The following is a 17,043-nucleotide window of genomic DNA, read 5'->3' as shown; positions in this document are numbered from 1 at the left end:
AATTTTCCTTTTTCTCCTAAATTTGAGACTTAAATATTTGAAAACATAGGATTCATGTTTTTGCTTTAGGTTTTAAAATAAGTGTTGAATTTCAGAAGTGCAAGATAAATTATTTTGGAATGAAAACAAACATATAGTATGATCATTTATTCATTGAGTGGATATTGAGCATCTGATGTACTAGTTAGTTTTATAGAAGTTGAAGTAAAACAGTACTTGAGGTTCATTTTAAAATTTTGAGTGGTGGGTTTGGTATTAAGTTATCAAATTTTTGGAAGTAAACAAAAATAAAAGTTATTATACTGTTCTTGTCACTGCCTAGTTAATCTTTAGGTAGCTCTTTATGATGGAGAGATAATGGGTTTTTAAATTAGCAGACTTAGGTTCTAGTTATGGTTATGCCAATTCTGTAGCAAAACTTTGAATGTCGTTTGATTTTCCTAGGCTTCAGTTCCTCATGAAAACAAGAAGGTTGGATCATTTGTGCTCTGGGGACCTCCATTCAATAGTGGGGAAATCTAGAACAGAGAGAAATATAGTCATATTCATAAAGTCAGATCAGTTACTTTCATGGCTACTCTTCCTTAGCCTTCTTTGCTGCCTCCTTTTTCCCACCTGTAATTATTGCTGAGCCCCAGGGTTCAGTTCTTTGATCCTTTCCCTTCTTACTCCCTAGGTGAGCTAATTCAGGGTAATGGCTTCAGACTCAAATGTTTAAATGCCTGCACTTGGTTGTAAAATAGGTCAAACTTATATCAGAAACAGACCTCTTGATTTTTGTCATGAAAACAACTCTTTCTCAAGTGTTCTCCACCTTTGTAAATGACTTCACCATTCACATAGCGTTTAGGCCCCAAACCAAGACGTGCCCTTGATTCTTCTCTTTTCTTCACATCACGCATTCAATCCATCAGCAGTTCTTGCCATTTCAACCTTTAAATACATTAAGAACCTGACCATTTCCTACTTCCTCTACTTCAGTCGTCTTAGTCATAACCACCATCATCTCTGACCTGGTGTACCACAAGCTTCTTAACGGATATCCTTGTTTCTTTTCTTGCCCCTTAATAGTTCATTTTCCACACAGCAACCAGAGCAATTCTCTAAAAATAAGTCATATCATGTTGATTTCTTACTCAGAATCATCCGATAGCTTCCCACAAAACTCTTTACCATGGCTTACAAGTTCTTCTCTGACTTCATTGCCTACTCTTTTCCTTCTCCCTCATTCTCCTTGAGCTATACAAATCTATGTTTTTCCAAATACCCTAGGGCCATAGCAAATTTGAAGACATTTTTTATTTTCTCTTACTGAGTGTTCTTCCTTCAGATATGTATTTGTTATTCATGTGTCTATATCATTAAGACCAGAAATGCTTTGGAAAATGTATATTTTAAAATGTAACAGCTCATAAAAACCTGGTGTAGTTATGGGTGTATACGTCTATCTTTAGAACCCAAAGATTAAAAAAAAGTCAAAAAACAGGATTTTGAGGCCTGCTGAGTTACAGAAAATGCTATTTGTGGAAAAGGTTGATGTAAATCTTTTATGAATGAATTCTAAGTATTTCCATTCATTATTAGGAAAAAGTCCTGGGTGGAATTTTGCATTGTCCTTGAAAGTTATTTCAGATGTTCATATGTCCCCAAAGAGCTGTACAGTATTGCCACTTAGCCTTAACCCAGGGTTATATGAAAAAGACTTTGTGCTTTATTATTAATAACTGATTTTTAAAAATAGGATATGCAATGGGCAAATGTTATAAAATAGTCTATAAATATGTGAAATGCAATTGGGGAAATATCCAACAATAATAATTATATGTATTATTGAAGGAAAAATTCAGCTTTCTAGTATTAGTTGGCAATTACTTTTACTGGCACATAGAATTTTTAGACATTGTTGGCTATCTTAAAGTAAAATTGATTTCTGTTTCTATAAAAATAGTTGACACCTGTAAAATGCTTAATGGCCTACAAATGTTTATGCACATCACTTCATTTAATGCTTCAAACAACCCTGTGTGAGGTAGGCAGTATTTTCCCTGCTTTACAGATGAGGAAGTGGAGACTTGGTCACAGGACTTGCCCTGAATCACATAACCAGTAAACAGTGTAGTTTGAATTCAGACTCGGTTCTTCTGATCTCAAAACCTGAACCCCTTCCACAGCATAATGCTGGTGATCTAAAGTTTAACAAGCCAGATGAGAACTGGTCCAAGTCGCAGTGGCATCTGTCTCTTAAGCGTCTGTGAAGGACACTCTGTTCCTGTTAACCGGAGTGATTGATTGACTAGAGCTAAGTGTCCTATGATGCTGAGCAGTCAGTATCTCAGGAACCTGATTGCAGTGGAGTCTGCTTAATATGGTTGTCGGATTTTCATTGTTTCCTGCGGAAGTAATATGAATTGTTAATGGCAGGAAATTCTAACATATTTTAGTCCTAGGTTTGTGTAAAAAGCTTCCGCGAGTACTTTGATTATTAACTTTGTAGGTGTGAATGCAGAGCAGTTTCAGCACATTGACGTTCTTTTCAGCCTAATGAGAATAGGCATTCTTTGGCTTATATCCAACAGAAAAACTGCCTTTCAAAGGATAGACTTCTAAAAACATCACGATCCATGGATTACAATTTCCAAAAAAAAAAAAAAAATTAACATTAATGTAAGAAAACTCATCAGTCTAGAAGTTATTAGAAATCGTGTTTTGTACCAACCAATGAGAATTTTAAACTTTGGTTTGTATTGCAAATGATTTTTTTTTTTTTAAAGATTGACATTTCTATTTTATTTATTTATTTATTTATTTATTTATTTATCTGTCTGTCTGTCTGTCTCCGTTGGGTCTTCTTTGCTGTGCGCGGGCTTTCTCTAATTGCGGGGAGCGGGGGCCACTCTTCGTTGTTGTGCGCGGGCTTCTCATTGCGGTGGTTTCTCTTGTTGTGGAGCACAGGCTCTAGAGCGCAGGCTCAGTAGTTGCACCACACAGGCTTAGTTGCTCTGCGGCATGTGGGATCTTCCCGGACCAGGGATCAAACCCGTGTCCCCTGCATTGGCAGGTGGATTCTTAACCACTGCGCCACCAAGGAAGTCCCGCAAATGATTCTTTCAAGTTTTTTTCAACAATCATTTTCTTAAGAAATAATACTATAGGTAGCAAAAACAAGTGTCTTTTTTCCTCTTAAATAGGAAAATAGAAAATATTTCATCATTTTGGAAACTCATGTAAAAGCTCAATTAAAATAAAAACTCTTTTTGAAGGAAAAGCGTTGATTATATTGTAATAGGTAGATAATTTATGAAAAATATAGTTGAATGCCACCTTGTAAAAGGTACTCTTGTAAGTGCTATAAAAGATATTCAAAAATGTAAGAAAAACCCATGACCTCCAGCAGCTCATTTGACAGATGATGGGATAATACGCGCACGCGCGCGCGCGCGCACACACACACACACACACAAACATTTGTGTTGAAAATTTAGATGGCAGTATAAGAAATTATGTGGTAAGTACCAAACAGTGGATATGGACAAGATGTTCTGGAGATATTTCCCAGTAATTATCAGAGTTGTTTTCCTGCACAAGGTACTTAGACAAGCAGTGTAGAGTTAGAAGAATATTCTTGGCAAAAAGGCTGTGAGCAGTATGGAGATTCCTTAAAAAACTAAAAATAGAACTACCATACGACCCAGCAGTCCCACTGCTGGGCATATACCCTGAGAAAACCATAATTCAAAAAGAGACATGTACCACAATGTTCATTGCAGCTCTGTTTACAACAGCCAGGTCATGGAAGCAACCTAAGTGTCCATCAACAGATGAATGGATAAAGAAGATGTGGCACATATATACAATGGAATATTACTCAGCCATAAAAAGAAACAAAATTGAGTTATTTGTAGTGAGGTGGATGGACCTAGAGTCTGTCATGCAGAGTGAAGTAAGTCAGAAAGAGAATAACAAATACCATATGCTAACACATATGTATGGAATCTAAAAAAAAAAAAAAAAAAAGGTCATGAAGAACCTAGGGGCAAGACGGGAATAAAGACGCAGACCTACTAGAGAATGGACTTGAGGACACGGGGAGGGGGAAGGGTAAGCTGGGACAAAGTGAGAGAGTGGCATGGACATATACACACTACCAAATGTAAAATAGATAGCTAATGGGAAGCAGCCGCATAGCACAGGGAGATCAGCTTGGTGCTTTGTGACCACCTAGAGGGGTGGGATAGGGAGGGTGGGAGGGAGGGAGACGCGAGAGGGAAGAGATACAGAGATATATGTATATGTATAACTGATTCACTTTGTTATAAAGCAGAAACTAACATGCCATTGTAAAGCAATTATACTCCAATAAAGATGTTAAAAAAAAAAAAAAGGCTGTGAGCAAGTGCCTATAAATGGCAAAAAATAAAAAACTTTTTTCCCAAAGTAGAAATGAAGGATTGGGCTGCAAATAAAGGTGGAGGGACCTTGAAGGAGAGGATAATTTAACATTCAGAATACTTAACTACTTTACATTTAAATTGCTATGTAAACAAAACATGCCTAAAATTTGTTTTTGAGTATGTGCTTTTGCACATAAATGTGATGATACATTTTTGTTTCTGCTTTGGCTCATTTTCTTATTGAAGTCTATCTATTCTGTGAGTTATAGCATCAAGAAAGAATAAAGTATTTTTGAAAATACCCCAAAACAGGAAACTTTTGAACCTGTCCCAGAGGATATTGTTTCTTCATTTTCAATGAATTAACTAGCAGAATCTCTATTGATATTAATTAATTAATACTTTTGTTTTAAATTGGAAGTTTGATCTCTAAGTTAAATGTGGAAAAGTACCAACTCAGCTAGTTTCTTCTGGTCTACATTGCAGTCTTAACATCTGCCTTTTAATGAAAATAGCAAGTTCTCTTAGGAAAGGATGGAAGCTATTAGCAGAACCTCAGAGAAACAGCTTTTCCCCCTCTAAGGCAGATGGGAATCTGCACATGGAGCTGAAATTTTCTGAGCACAAAATTTCATGACACATATTTCTGCTCTTCCTTTTTGCAATATACCAGTGTAAGCTTTTTTCCCTATTCGTTTATTCTGAAATGGCTTGCCTTTTCCTAGGTAGTGTGTGAGGTTAGATTATGTAAATGGAGTTTGTGAGTGCACCTGTGGATGTGTACCAAGATGATGGGGAACCACCTTCTGCAACTTTTGGGTTGAACCATTACCTCCATCCCCACCATGGTTTCTTTCTTTTTTTTTTTTTTAATTGGGGTATAGTTGTTTTACAGTGTTGTGTTAGTTTCTACTGTACAGTGAAGTAGAGTTCCCTGTGCTACACAGCAGGTTCTCATTAGTTACCTATTTTATACATATTAATATATACATGTCAATCCTGATACTGTGTCTTCATTTGGCCTTTTAAAAAAGTTACTCTTCCTTTCAATCTTGCTAGCCTGACAGTGGATGTCCACAGTCTTTCAACTGGTATTTGGTACACAAACTGTACTTGTCTCCATTAACTCACTTGGTTTCATTTCTATACTTGTTTTTAAAGTCTGACATTTAGTTACTTGAAAGTTTCTAAAGCAGCTTTTGAAGGAGGCTCCAGTAGCAAACAATTAAGACCATATTGAACTTTTCAATAATCATGCTCTGTTAAGCGCAAAGCAGGAAAAGATTAGGACTTCTTGGTACCTGAAGCAAACATGTATTAAAAGGAAGGAGAAAAAGCCTTTAAATCTCAAATGACTGTAGATAGATAATAATAATAATGAGGCATCTGTGTAGAATGTTAACACTTGAAGAATCTTGATGAAGATATATGGAATTTCTGTGTACTAATCTTGCCACTTTTCAGCAGTTTGACATTTTTTCAAAATAAAAAGTTACTAGTATATTTTACCACAATTTAAAAAAAAAGATTTTAAAAAGGTTACCAAAAACAATCTCAAAGGATCAGCAATTTTTTCCAGATTATTGATGAAAAATACCTTTGGTATTAATGTCCCCCATTTTTCTGTTCTACCTCCCCTGATGTCCAACATTAATTGTACTTTAATAAAGACTGAATTAAACAAGTTAATGACCTGTGCCAGCATGTTCAGTAAGGAAAGATCTTCCCACAAAGCATCATGGCAGCTTTGTTCATTTGCAGCTCCCTTCATCCCGTTTAAGTTATCCAGTTTATTTCTTTCAACTTTGAAGTTTCTTTTCCATCAAAAGGTCAAATTTGGGTTAATTACCCCAAACACACAATCTTTTGGGGAATCTTTTTTCCACTTTTCAAAACTATTGAGTTATGACCCCAGTTAATTGTGTGGTTACACTCTCGTACTGTGTTTATTCTCATATTGTAGGAAAAGTTACCCCAAAAGAAGAGATATTAGCAATAAGAAATGTCGCTGACACCTGACACAGAGCCTGGCATGTAATAAGTGGCCCATGCCTATTTCTTGGACCACTGATGAATGAATCAGTGGCTAACATTAATTACTTACTGCCTACTATGCCCTTAAACTGAGGACTTATTGTGTATTACTCCTGAATCCTCACAACAGCTTCACATGAACTGTATACCTCAGCACATGTCTACTGTCAGTGCTCCCTGGCTCTCCTTTGTCAGTCCCCTAGGAGAAAGGTACCCACCAAGTGGGTCATGATCAACCAGTTGCTGCTTTGGGGTTTTGCTGCCTGGGTAGTTTTGTACTTTGTGGAGAATGTGTTGTATACACAGTGTACCCAAACATTTGTTTAATGAAATGATAGAAGCAGTCATCAATATATATAATCAAAAGTAGATATTCAAACAGTAGTTTCTGTTTGACTTTGGGATATGTTATTATAAATTTCTCGATGCAAACTGACTTTCTTGTTTTCTCATAACAGTTGATTGGTGTTCTTTGGAGAGACATGACTTACATGCTTTTGTCTTTGGATTCTAGAAGAGCCTTAGAAGTATCCTTTTAGATATTACACACACACACACACAATTTGATATTTTGTGTTATATACTTTACTAATTTACCTCATATCTTTATATATGTGATATATGGCATTGACATTTTAGAAATACAGTATATTGTGTTATATTTTATTTGTCTCATACTGCCTTTCTGTAGAATGTCAGTCATGAGGGCAGCACTTTATCTGGTTCATCACTCTGTCTTTGCATCTAGAAGTATGCCTGGCATGGTGTAGGCACTCAGTAAATGTTGTAATTAAAAAGCAAATGCTTTGTACAGCACGGTGACTATAGTTAACAGCAACAACAATAACAAAGCAAATGCTTTTCAATAAGAGGTTTACTGCTAATTTTATTCATAGGTTAATGAGTGCTCTAGTTTAATTTAAATAGTCCTATTCCTTTTCAGTGATTGTCAAACTAGACCTTATATTTGCTTTCTTTCTTTTTTCTCCCTTTTTTTTTTTTTTTTTTTTTTTAAGGAAGAATCCCCAGCACAAGGTAGAATATAGACATAGTACATTTCCAGGTAAGTAATTTTACTTCAGGAAACTCCAAATGAAACCTTCAAATGGATTCTCCTGTTAAACCTAGATACAGTTTCCAGTTATTGTGAATTTTTTAAATCTCTGCTTCTGTGAATTTGTTGAATTGCTGATTTTAATAATTTTCTTAGATTTAATAACTGATGAGTTTTTATATAGCAGATGTTTTCTACAATCATTGTCCAACAATATATATTTGCCTTGGTATCTGTTATGATTCTTTTGTTTGCAGGTACCTTAAAACAAAATCTCAAACTGGCCTAAATGATAAAGAGATCATATTGGCTTCTATAACTGAAAAGTCCAGAAGTAAGGCTAGATTAGACAAGATTTGTTGCTTTGGCTCATTAATAATGTCAATAATGTCACCAACAACCCAATTTCCTTCCATCATCCTGTCTTTAGAGGGGTGATTTTTATCCTAAGACTGGCTCCTCTCCCCACCAAGGAACTATATGCATCCTTATTCAACTGGCTAAACTCCATTCAACATGGTAAACTCCCCATGTTTACATATAAGGAGAGAGAGAGAACAACTTTGACTCTCGCTATTCCTAGGAAAAATCATAAAATTAACTTTTTTTAAACTGGCTTAGGTTACATTCTTATTCTTGAATTAATCACTGTGACCACTGATTAGTTTGTTCCACCCTTGGAACCAAGGCAGAGTCCCTTTCTTCAGAACCACAGGGATCCCCAGTAGAAACTAGTTTTGGGGAAGAAGAAGGGGAGATAGACAACAGAGATGCAACTATCGAATGACCGTCAGTCCTGTTTACATCAGTCTGTTTTACCTTCTGTTTCCCCTGCTTCTGAACTCTAATATTTTTTCCCTTTAACAAATTCTAGCTTCTTTGTGTCATTTATATAATGCAGAGGCCAATTCAGCATCCAGCAGTATTTCTGCCCACAGAGTGAGAGAATAAAATGTACTATCCAGGCTATGCCCACTTGCCTTTGTATATGTATAAACACAGCCAACTTGTAACCAAGTGATAAAAATAATTAATTTCACCACAAGGGAATTCTATTTGCTCTTTCTTATTGAAACACACTTCAGTGCTTTAATACTCCAGATACAGATTTAATCACTTTATCTGAGCTAATATGGTACGAAGTTTATATGTTATACTTTTCTTTATTGGGGCTGTATCTAAAGCTATAGCATTTATGGTTGTTAAACTAACTTTCCTTTGAACAATAATGTAATAATATTTGATTAAAACTCTATTTTATTGACAAATTTCAACACTGCCCCATGAAAGAGCATTTGACACATTTGTATATCTTTACAGAACTAGGAACCATTTTCCTAAAACCGTCAATATTCATCATATGGCATAGTTAAAAGTATCTGAATTTTCTTTGAAAAATCTCTTTGAATTATCATTGAAGTGTCTTCTGAATGAAGAACATATTTTTAGAACAATTAACTTTTCTTAAGAAAAACTGTTTATTTTGTTGGAAAGACAGTTTTTTTTTAAGTATGATATTTTAATGTAACAGTTTAGCCTTATACATTTAATATACTTTCAAGAGTTGTTATGTGGTAATATAGTCAGAATATCTCTTCCTACTCTAAAAACCTATAAATTAAGGTGTCTGGGGTATTTAAAATATTAAATGTTGAGGTCTCATATTTCTTAATTTAGAGATATCTAAAATAAAATTCTAACATACTTGTTTTTCTTATTTCCCAAATCTTTAAAGTTTAACATTACCCAAGATCTTAATCTGATTTATGTAACAATTCATTTACTCATCCACTCATTTATTCATTTATTATGTGTTTTCCAAGTGAGCAAAGTTACAGAGATACATGAGAACCAGCTCTGGCCCTACATGCTTGGGGTGAGATGCTCTAAAATCTTGGAGGAAAGGGATGGAGCACTTTTTGCCAGGGTTTATCAGGGTAGACTTGATAAGGGAATTTTAAGTTGATCTTTAAGATGGTAGGATTTCAGTTATCTTTGTTTCTTAGCTTTGCGTGGGTGGGTATAGGACATCCCAGACAAAGGGAATAATAGATCAGTCAAGGACATTGAGTAGAAAATGGAAAGTTGTGTTTGGAGTTAGAAGGTGGATCAGTTTAACTGACAGGGAGAGTCTCTGTAGTTACTGTGAATGATACTAAAGGGATGTATTGAGGTCAGATTATAGAAGCTCTTGAAAGCTAGACCAAAGAGGTATGTGCACTGACAGATAATGGTGAGCCAGTATTTTACCCCTGGTGATGAGCAGTCTGAATTAGAGTAGGGGAAGCCTTCTGGAGATTAGTTAGGTAGTTGAATAAAGAACCAGAACTAGGCTACCATGAGAGTAGGAAGATAGGATTGGATACAAGTGAGATTTTGAAGGAAGAGTCAATAGGATTTGCCAACTTATTGGTTGTGGTGTGGGGGGTGGGATGAGGTAAAGGAAATAGGAATGACTGAAAATTAAAGTATAAATGATCAGGAGACTGGAGATGATAATAGAGATCGGGAGGAAGAACTAGGTAGTTTGTGGGATTTTTTTTTTCACACATGTTAAATTTGGGGTGGGGGTATCATAAATACATAATAAAACAATAAAAGTTAATATAGACCCATATACTATATACCAAATACTATAGAATTTTATAATACAAAATAACTACATGAAATTCTTATTATTTAATTTCTGATTTGTAGCACTGCTAAAACACTTCAGTTTGTAAAGTTCATCCACACATGTAACAGTTTATGCAGTGTATTCCGATTTTTGTAGGTTTGACTGCTATCATCTGTTAAGCTTCTTGTATATCTAATTGGTTTAAAATTTCACTAACTTTCCACACTTTTTCATAGTGCTGCAGTTTTAGCACAACATATTGAATACAAGAGTAATCAATGCCAGGAACATTTTATTTTAAACTTTCTTAGCTACCTTGTTGACAGCATTTGAAAGAAATTATCATCAGCATTTTATTACCTGATTATTGGAGTCATTCTTTCTGGCTTTGATTATTATGTGATAGTCATGATTCTAGGTGATCAGTACCATTCATGGCTCAAAATTTAGAATGTCCTACTGATAGCTATTTTCATATTTCTCTAGTTCTGCAATTTTATGCACACATGTGCTTATGTAGACTTTTTTCTTTTCAGAAGTAGAAATTAAAAGATCTAGAAAGAAAGCTATTAAGGAAGGTTGGTGAAACTTAAATGAGATTCTGTAAACTGCTGCTTACTGTGGGGAAACCTGAGAGATTTTGGAGCATGAAAAAGGCTAATGCAATGGTGTTTTAAAAAAGGAATAAATTTAATGTATAGTAAAGTGGATCAGACCTGCACAAACTGCTTTCCCGAAGTTAAAATATGAGTACCCAACTAGTAGCTTGGTCTTTAGTAGTAAAATGAGGCATTTAAAAATGTTTATTCTTGTAGTGTGTAGTAAGCTTTCATCTTTAGAGATACTGGGCTAAAGTATTTTTTCACTTAAATGAAAATTAATATCCTAACTTGTCCTAAGATATACTGGAAAAGAAAGGAAAATAAAACCTGGAGAATTATTGATGTTAAGCTGTAATGAGACATCTGTCTTATTATTGCCTATTACCAGAAAACTATTTGGAGAAAATCAGCAATTTGGAAAGATTTTTTTCTCCATGTAAAAATCTTCCAGCATGCATGTGACACAGTATACTCTTCAGTAGCTCTGCAGACTTGGTTCTTGGGATAAGACTTTGATGGTGAAATTTTAAATTGTACAGGAAATATTGGATACAAACTTCAGAATTGTCATTCTGTTATTATAAATTCCTCTGCATAAATAGAAAAGTCAGAAATTACCATATCCTAATACCAAATAGTTAATAGCATGTTGTTTCAAATATGTTAAAGAGTTTGTTACTTTTTCTAGAGGTTGTTAGTTTTCATTATTATGGTAGAACAGTGTTACCCATCAGTTTTTTTAAAAAAGTGACAGCTTATTTCTCTTGTGCTGCTTTCAAGTAGTCAAGCTGTCAGCCTGTCTCTACATTTCATATTCATGTAGAGAAAATGAAAATTCCTGCTTTGTCCTTAAAATTAGAACTTTGGAGTTGGAAAGGATCTTTGAGGTCATTTAATCAATATCCTTTGATTCACAGATAAAAAGATAAATTCCATTAAATGCCTTGTTCATTGTCATGGGCTTCATGACGCAGATCTTTATACTTCTATCCTCCTAGTCTATCTCTTTCTCTTAAACCATGCTATTTTTTGAAGAGACTTCTTGTTGGGTGAGGGGAATGGAACGCCACATAAAAACAGCAAAAACTAGCAGCTAGAAACTTAAAAGTGACTTATGTGAAGATAGAGGAAAAATTATTCCTTCCAAGCTCACCTTGATTTGGAAGAAACAAGCTCACTTCTTATTTCTTAGACATGCTCAACAATTATATTTCAAATAAGGTAGCTGCAATGTAAGAAAATGCTAAATGTAGGCTCTTATTTTTTTTAAAACAGTATTACACTATTTAATTCTGTGGAAATCTATTGGAAGTCACAACTACAAAAAATAAAACTACAAAAATTATTTTTTGCTATTGATTAAAAATATTAAACAGCTACTACTCCCTCTCCTGTTATTTTTGTACTTCAATAAGCTTTTCACTAACCGTGGTGTTCTGTGTACAGTTTTGGGGTCTTGGCTTGGGATCTTCTATGATGTGACTCCCATGACTGAGTTGTCTGATTTTCTAACCAACAAGCTTCCTTGTCTGAGAGGCTTTCTTTGAAATTTGTGTGTAGCAAACAGGAGAGTTTATATGAACTTTACTGGCTTCATCACTTTAAATCCAGATATTCAGATACCATGCTTCAGCTTGCTCAGAAAATACTTGCACGGGTGTTTTCTCTTGCTTTCTCTGAATTCCCTTTGCATAAAAACTTATTAATTGTTATGGTAAAGACAGACATTTTATTCCTAGGTTAGGTGCTAGTCATATTTATTTCAGAACCATGCCTCCTGAGATTATTCCCACGATTCAGGAAGTCATGAAATAATTCAGATCAACAGGTGCGCTGATTCAGAGCATTTTCCAAGTAAGTAAAGTTTCGTTATCTCTATGGCCCAGTTACACTGAAAGGCAGAAACTTATTTCTCTAAAAATACCTTCAGCACTTAAAAAAAAAAAAAACCCCTCCCATCCGGATGGCATTTGTATTGTGGAATATTTAAAGTCACTACTACAGAATTTGCTACAGGAGGGCCCACTTAATTGATTCCACAAAGATGTCAGCATTCAATATCCTGAAATGTCGACCTGGGACCACTAACAAAGGACACAAGTGCTGATTTCTGGCACTGACTGACTTGCCCTTATCATGACTTTGGCTCTTCAGGTGCTTTCACTTAAAGCACAAAGTACCCGTTCTGGAATTTGACTACCAGCTACATTGAGTTCTGTTACCTATGGTTTTTTCAGATTCTGAACCTCCTGTTAAAAGAACATTAATGTGATGTTTACGTAAACATCAAGTGTAATGATGATTTGATAGAGAAAAACAAATTTTTGATGAAACAAGTGTAAGTCTTCTGATGAATACATCCTTATCGCTTGAACAAATGAGCCTACCCAGTAAGTTGCTAAAGATTTCCAGCGTTCACTGAGGCTTAAAGCTCCTTCAATTAGCAGGATTTAAATAAAAGTCTTTAATGTAATACATTGTGTTGACAGGCAGGCTCGTGATTAAAAGTGTAGGTTGAAATAAGAAGGGTTTCTGTAAACTAAAGGTGTTCAGCAGTTGATTCGCAAATGGTTCATTTGTTCATTCATATATTTAACAAATATATGTATATAAAGTGCCTTATACGTGTTAGGCACTGTTGTAGGAGCTGAGGATACAATAGAGACAAAGCCTTGCTTTTGTAGTATTTCACGAAAGTGGACAGTGCGCATGTTAACAATTATATGATGTCATGTAGTGATAATTGCTAAGAAGAAAAATAAAGCTTTGTAAGAGGACAGAATGGCAAGGGTGTGCATGAGGGTGGGGGGCAGGTCCCATTTCAGATAGAACAGTAAAAGAAGGACTCTGTGAATTTGACATCAGAGCAGAGGGCTGAAGGAGAGAGCAAGCAGGTGATTCTCTGAGGGAAGAGTATGCCAGGCAATGGGAATGGTGCTTCAAAAGCCCTGGAGGTGATCCTGCTTGGACTATTCAAGGAGCAACGAAGAGAGGGTAGGATTGGAACAAAGTGTAAGTGAAGAATGGTAGATGAGATCAGAAAAGCTAGAAGTGAGCCAGTTTTGTAGGGTCTTGGAGGCCAAGAGCTACAAATGAGGACTTCAGATCTTATTTAGAGTGAGATAAAAAGCTATTGGAAGGTTTTCTGGCTTCTTTGTGGAGAACAGATAAGAGTGGAAGTAGGGAACCCAGTTAGGAGGATATTGGATTAGACCAGGAAGAAAATGGTGGTATAGGGACCAGGGTATTGGAGTGATGTGAGAAGTGGTGGATGTATTTTGACAGTACAGCCAATAGGATCTTTTGACATATTAAATATTACAGAGGATATTCATGGGTAACTCCAAGATTTCTTGCCAAAGCAGCTGGAAGGTTAGAAAGTTGGAGGAGTTATACATTCAGGATTGATAAGAGAATGTCCAGATTTGGGTGAAATACCTCAGGAGTTTTGTTCTGGAAATGTTGAGTTTCAGATTTCTGTTAGTCACCAAGTAGAGATAATACATAGTCAGTGAGATAAATGAGTCTGGACTTTAGGCAATGGTCAGAGCTTAAGGTATAATAAATTTGGGAATTTAGGATATATAACTAGGTGGAATCATCTAAGGAGTACGTTAGAGAAGAGGCCCCAACCTGAAATTTGGGCACTCCAAAATTTAGTGGTTGGAAAGATGAGGAAGATCCAGCAAAGGAAATGGAGAAGGAACAGCCAATAAAGTAGGGGAACCTGAAGTTGTTTCAGCTTTATATATATTTTTCTTATAAATCTGCTAAGATAATTTCAGAATTTGAAAGGAAACTCTTTACTGAGATGTCATTAGTTATATATACGAGATACTTCCAAGAGTAAAATGGACAAGAACAGAAATACTGCTGTTCTTCCCTCCTCACTCCCTTCCCCATCTGCAAACTACCCTCTAAATGTTTTTCAATTATATTCTATCATAAAAGTTATATGGGGAGTCGAGATTAGTTAGACATAAAACATGCCCTCAGGATGCTTACAGGAGATAAGAAGTGTACAAAAATAAATATAATGCCAGACTTCCCTTAAGGAACTGGTGTGCTTCTTATGCTAATGAGAATTGTGCAAATTATTATGTAGCCTTTTTAGCCTTGGCTACCAAGAAACTCGGGGAGAAATTTGATGCTCAATTTATATGAATTATGTTAAAAATTGAGGTTGACATATATTCTGCTTTCTTTGTTCTTAGTTTCTACTTTTATTTGTATTTTTATTGTCTCATTATTACTGTTATAAACTATCTCAAATCCTCTTGGAATGAGTAGTGATTATTAAGAAAAATATAATTGTCTGGGCTATGGAAGTTAAGAAGACAGATAAATTACTTCCTTTGTCATCATTCTCCTATCAAATTTTTTCCCCATCAAATTTCTTAACTTTCATTTAAGTTACATCTATTACATATGAACGTTTTAGGAAGAAGTTAGCTAAAGCATATACAAAAGTACAAACATTTTTAACCCATACATTTGCTCTTCATCACAGGGATTGTCCTCTTCCATTCAGAAGATTTCCAGATAGAATCTTCCTACCTGTTCCTTAAATGCTCCACATCATCCTAGAGTCTCTCACTGCCTTATTTTAAACCAACTCTGTTGCTCACTGTGGAAAAAAAATAAAACAGAGGGGGATGAGGGAAGAAATGAGTTTTGAGACAGAAGATTTCTAGAATTGTAATTCTATTATAATGTTATTTAGAAATCTGTAAATTCTAATGGCTGTTACCGTAGTAATCCTAGTCTTATTGAAGCATGAGCTAAATTTTCCAAAGTATGTAAGCTTATATTTCCTCATTTGGTCACAACCCTGGTGTGTCAATCAGATTGTGCTAGGTTTGCAGCGATAACAAACAGTCCTCAAATTTTAGTGCCTTACAATGATAAATAGGTGTATTTCTCCTTCATGTTACATGCATGTAGCTGCATGTTGGCTGTGGCTCTGTCTCATGTGTGTTCTCATCCTGAATCCAGGCTGAAGGATCAGCCTCTATCTGGGACACACTGTTCTCCTAGCAGAGGGGAAATGGCAATAGCAGAACCACAGAAAGGCCCTTAAAGCTTCTCCATGGAAGCTGTTACTTCCACTCACTTTTCTTTGGCCAAGTCTGATGTCAGTGGGGGTGAGTAAATAGAATCACATCACAGGGAGCGACAGTGGATTACTGGGACAAAAATACATTCTACCACAGTGGAAAGTAGGGTAGCATGAATATGATTATGATATTATTAAGGAACCATTATGATGAATCTCAGAGGACATTTTAGTCTTGGGAGCCTCATGGTAGGAAAAGTTAGAATTAAGCAAATGTTTAAAAAAAAGTTAGAATTATAACAAATGAGAGCTTTAGCCCTCTTTCTAAAAATTTGTAGTAGTTAGCTTTGTATTAGGTAAAATTAATTCTTCTTGGCAGAAAAGGATATTTTACAGTTAGATGTTTCTAATCCCAGGTTGAGTGGCAATTGATGTGTTATGTACTAAACTGTTTTTCAGTGAGAAACATTTCAGATGAAGATGACAGTGTTGGGCAACCCAGTGAGTACAACCTGAATGACAGCATTATAGATGATGAGGAAGAAGAATATGAGCCAACAGATGAAGATTCCGACTGGGAACCAGGAAAGGAAGACCTAGAAAAGGAAGATATGGAAGGGCTTTTGAAAGAAGCAAAAAAGTTTATGAAAAGAAAAAAGTAACTCTTCTCTGCAGTAATATATGGCTCATATTTACCATTTCTTTGTGGAAAAATAATTCAGGAACTAAGGAAGCACTTAAGTGATAATTGTTTTCCTTCTTTTTATAGTTATGACTTTACTATTGACTCTTTACAAGTGAAACACTAAAATGTCAGCCTTCAGTGTAGTGGATGGAATTTGTTTTGTTGCTTTGCTTTTTCTATCCTATTTTAAGCATCTGGAAATAAGCAGACAGAGAGTTAAAAAGAAATAATTGATATTTTTCATGTACTTTGTGTGTTTATAATAAAAGTAAAAGCCATAGGTTGCACAAAACATTGGTCTCTTTTCTTTTTTCCAAAGATTCTGTCTTTATATAGAATACTTATGCCAGTATAACCAGGCAGATTACATAATTGGTGGGAAAGCATGCTTCTTTCATTCCTATTAAAGTAATTCTTCAAGCAGAACCAGGCTTTAAAAAATAACAGCCATCATATAATGGCTGTTATTTTTTTCTAGAACCCTAGATGTGAGCTTTGCAATTTCATTGACCACTTTTATTCTTTGAAACAGGGAAATCAGTACCAAATGGATACTGCAAATAGATTCAACTAGACTATAGAAGAGAAATGTCCACCATGTTGG

General features: G+C 35.4%; 1 protein-coding gene across 4 annotated transcripts in view; it reads left to right on the top strand.

Moving 5' to 3' along the window:
• The window catches only part of APLF (aprataxin and PNKP like factor), a 92,848-nt gene extending 76,117 nt beyond the window's left edge, over positions 1-16,731 (top strand). The window contains exons 9-10 of one of the 4 annotated variants that reach the window (XM_057558003.1): positions 7,442-7,488; positions 16,214-16,731. In XM_057558003.1, coding sequence (XP_057413986.1) covers positions 7,442-7,488; positions 16,214-16,416 — 250 coding nt within the window. In that variant the 3' untranslated portion in view covers positions 16,417-16,731. The remainder of the gene's footprint in view (positions 1-7,441; positions 7,489-16,213) is intronic. The other 3 variants (XM_057558006.1, XM_057558004.1, XM_057558005.1) reach the window with 3 other exon arrangements.
• The last annotated feature ends 312 nt before the right edge of the window (positions 16,732-17,043 follow it).

Source organism: Balaenoptera acutorostrata, chromosome 12, assembly GCF_949987535.1.
Source record: "Balaenoptera acutorostrata chromosome 12, mBalAcu1.1, whole genome shotgun sequence".
NCBI lineage: Eukaryota > Metazoa > Chordata > Mammalia > Artiodactyla > Balaenopteridae > Balaenoptera > Balaenoptera acutorostrata.
The sequence above is the reverse complement of the archived record's forward strand: the minus strand, read 5'-3'. Positions and strand labels throughout refer to the sequence as shown.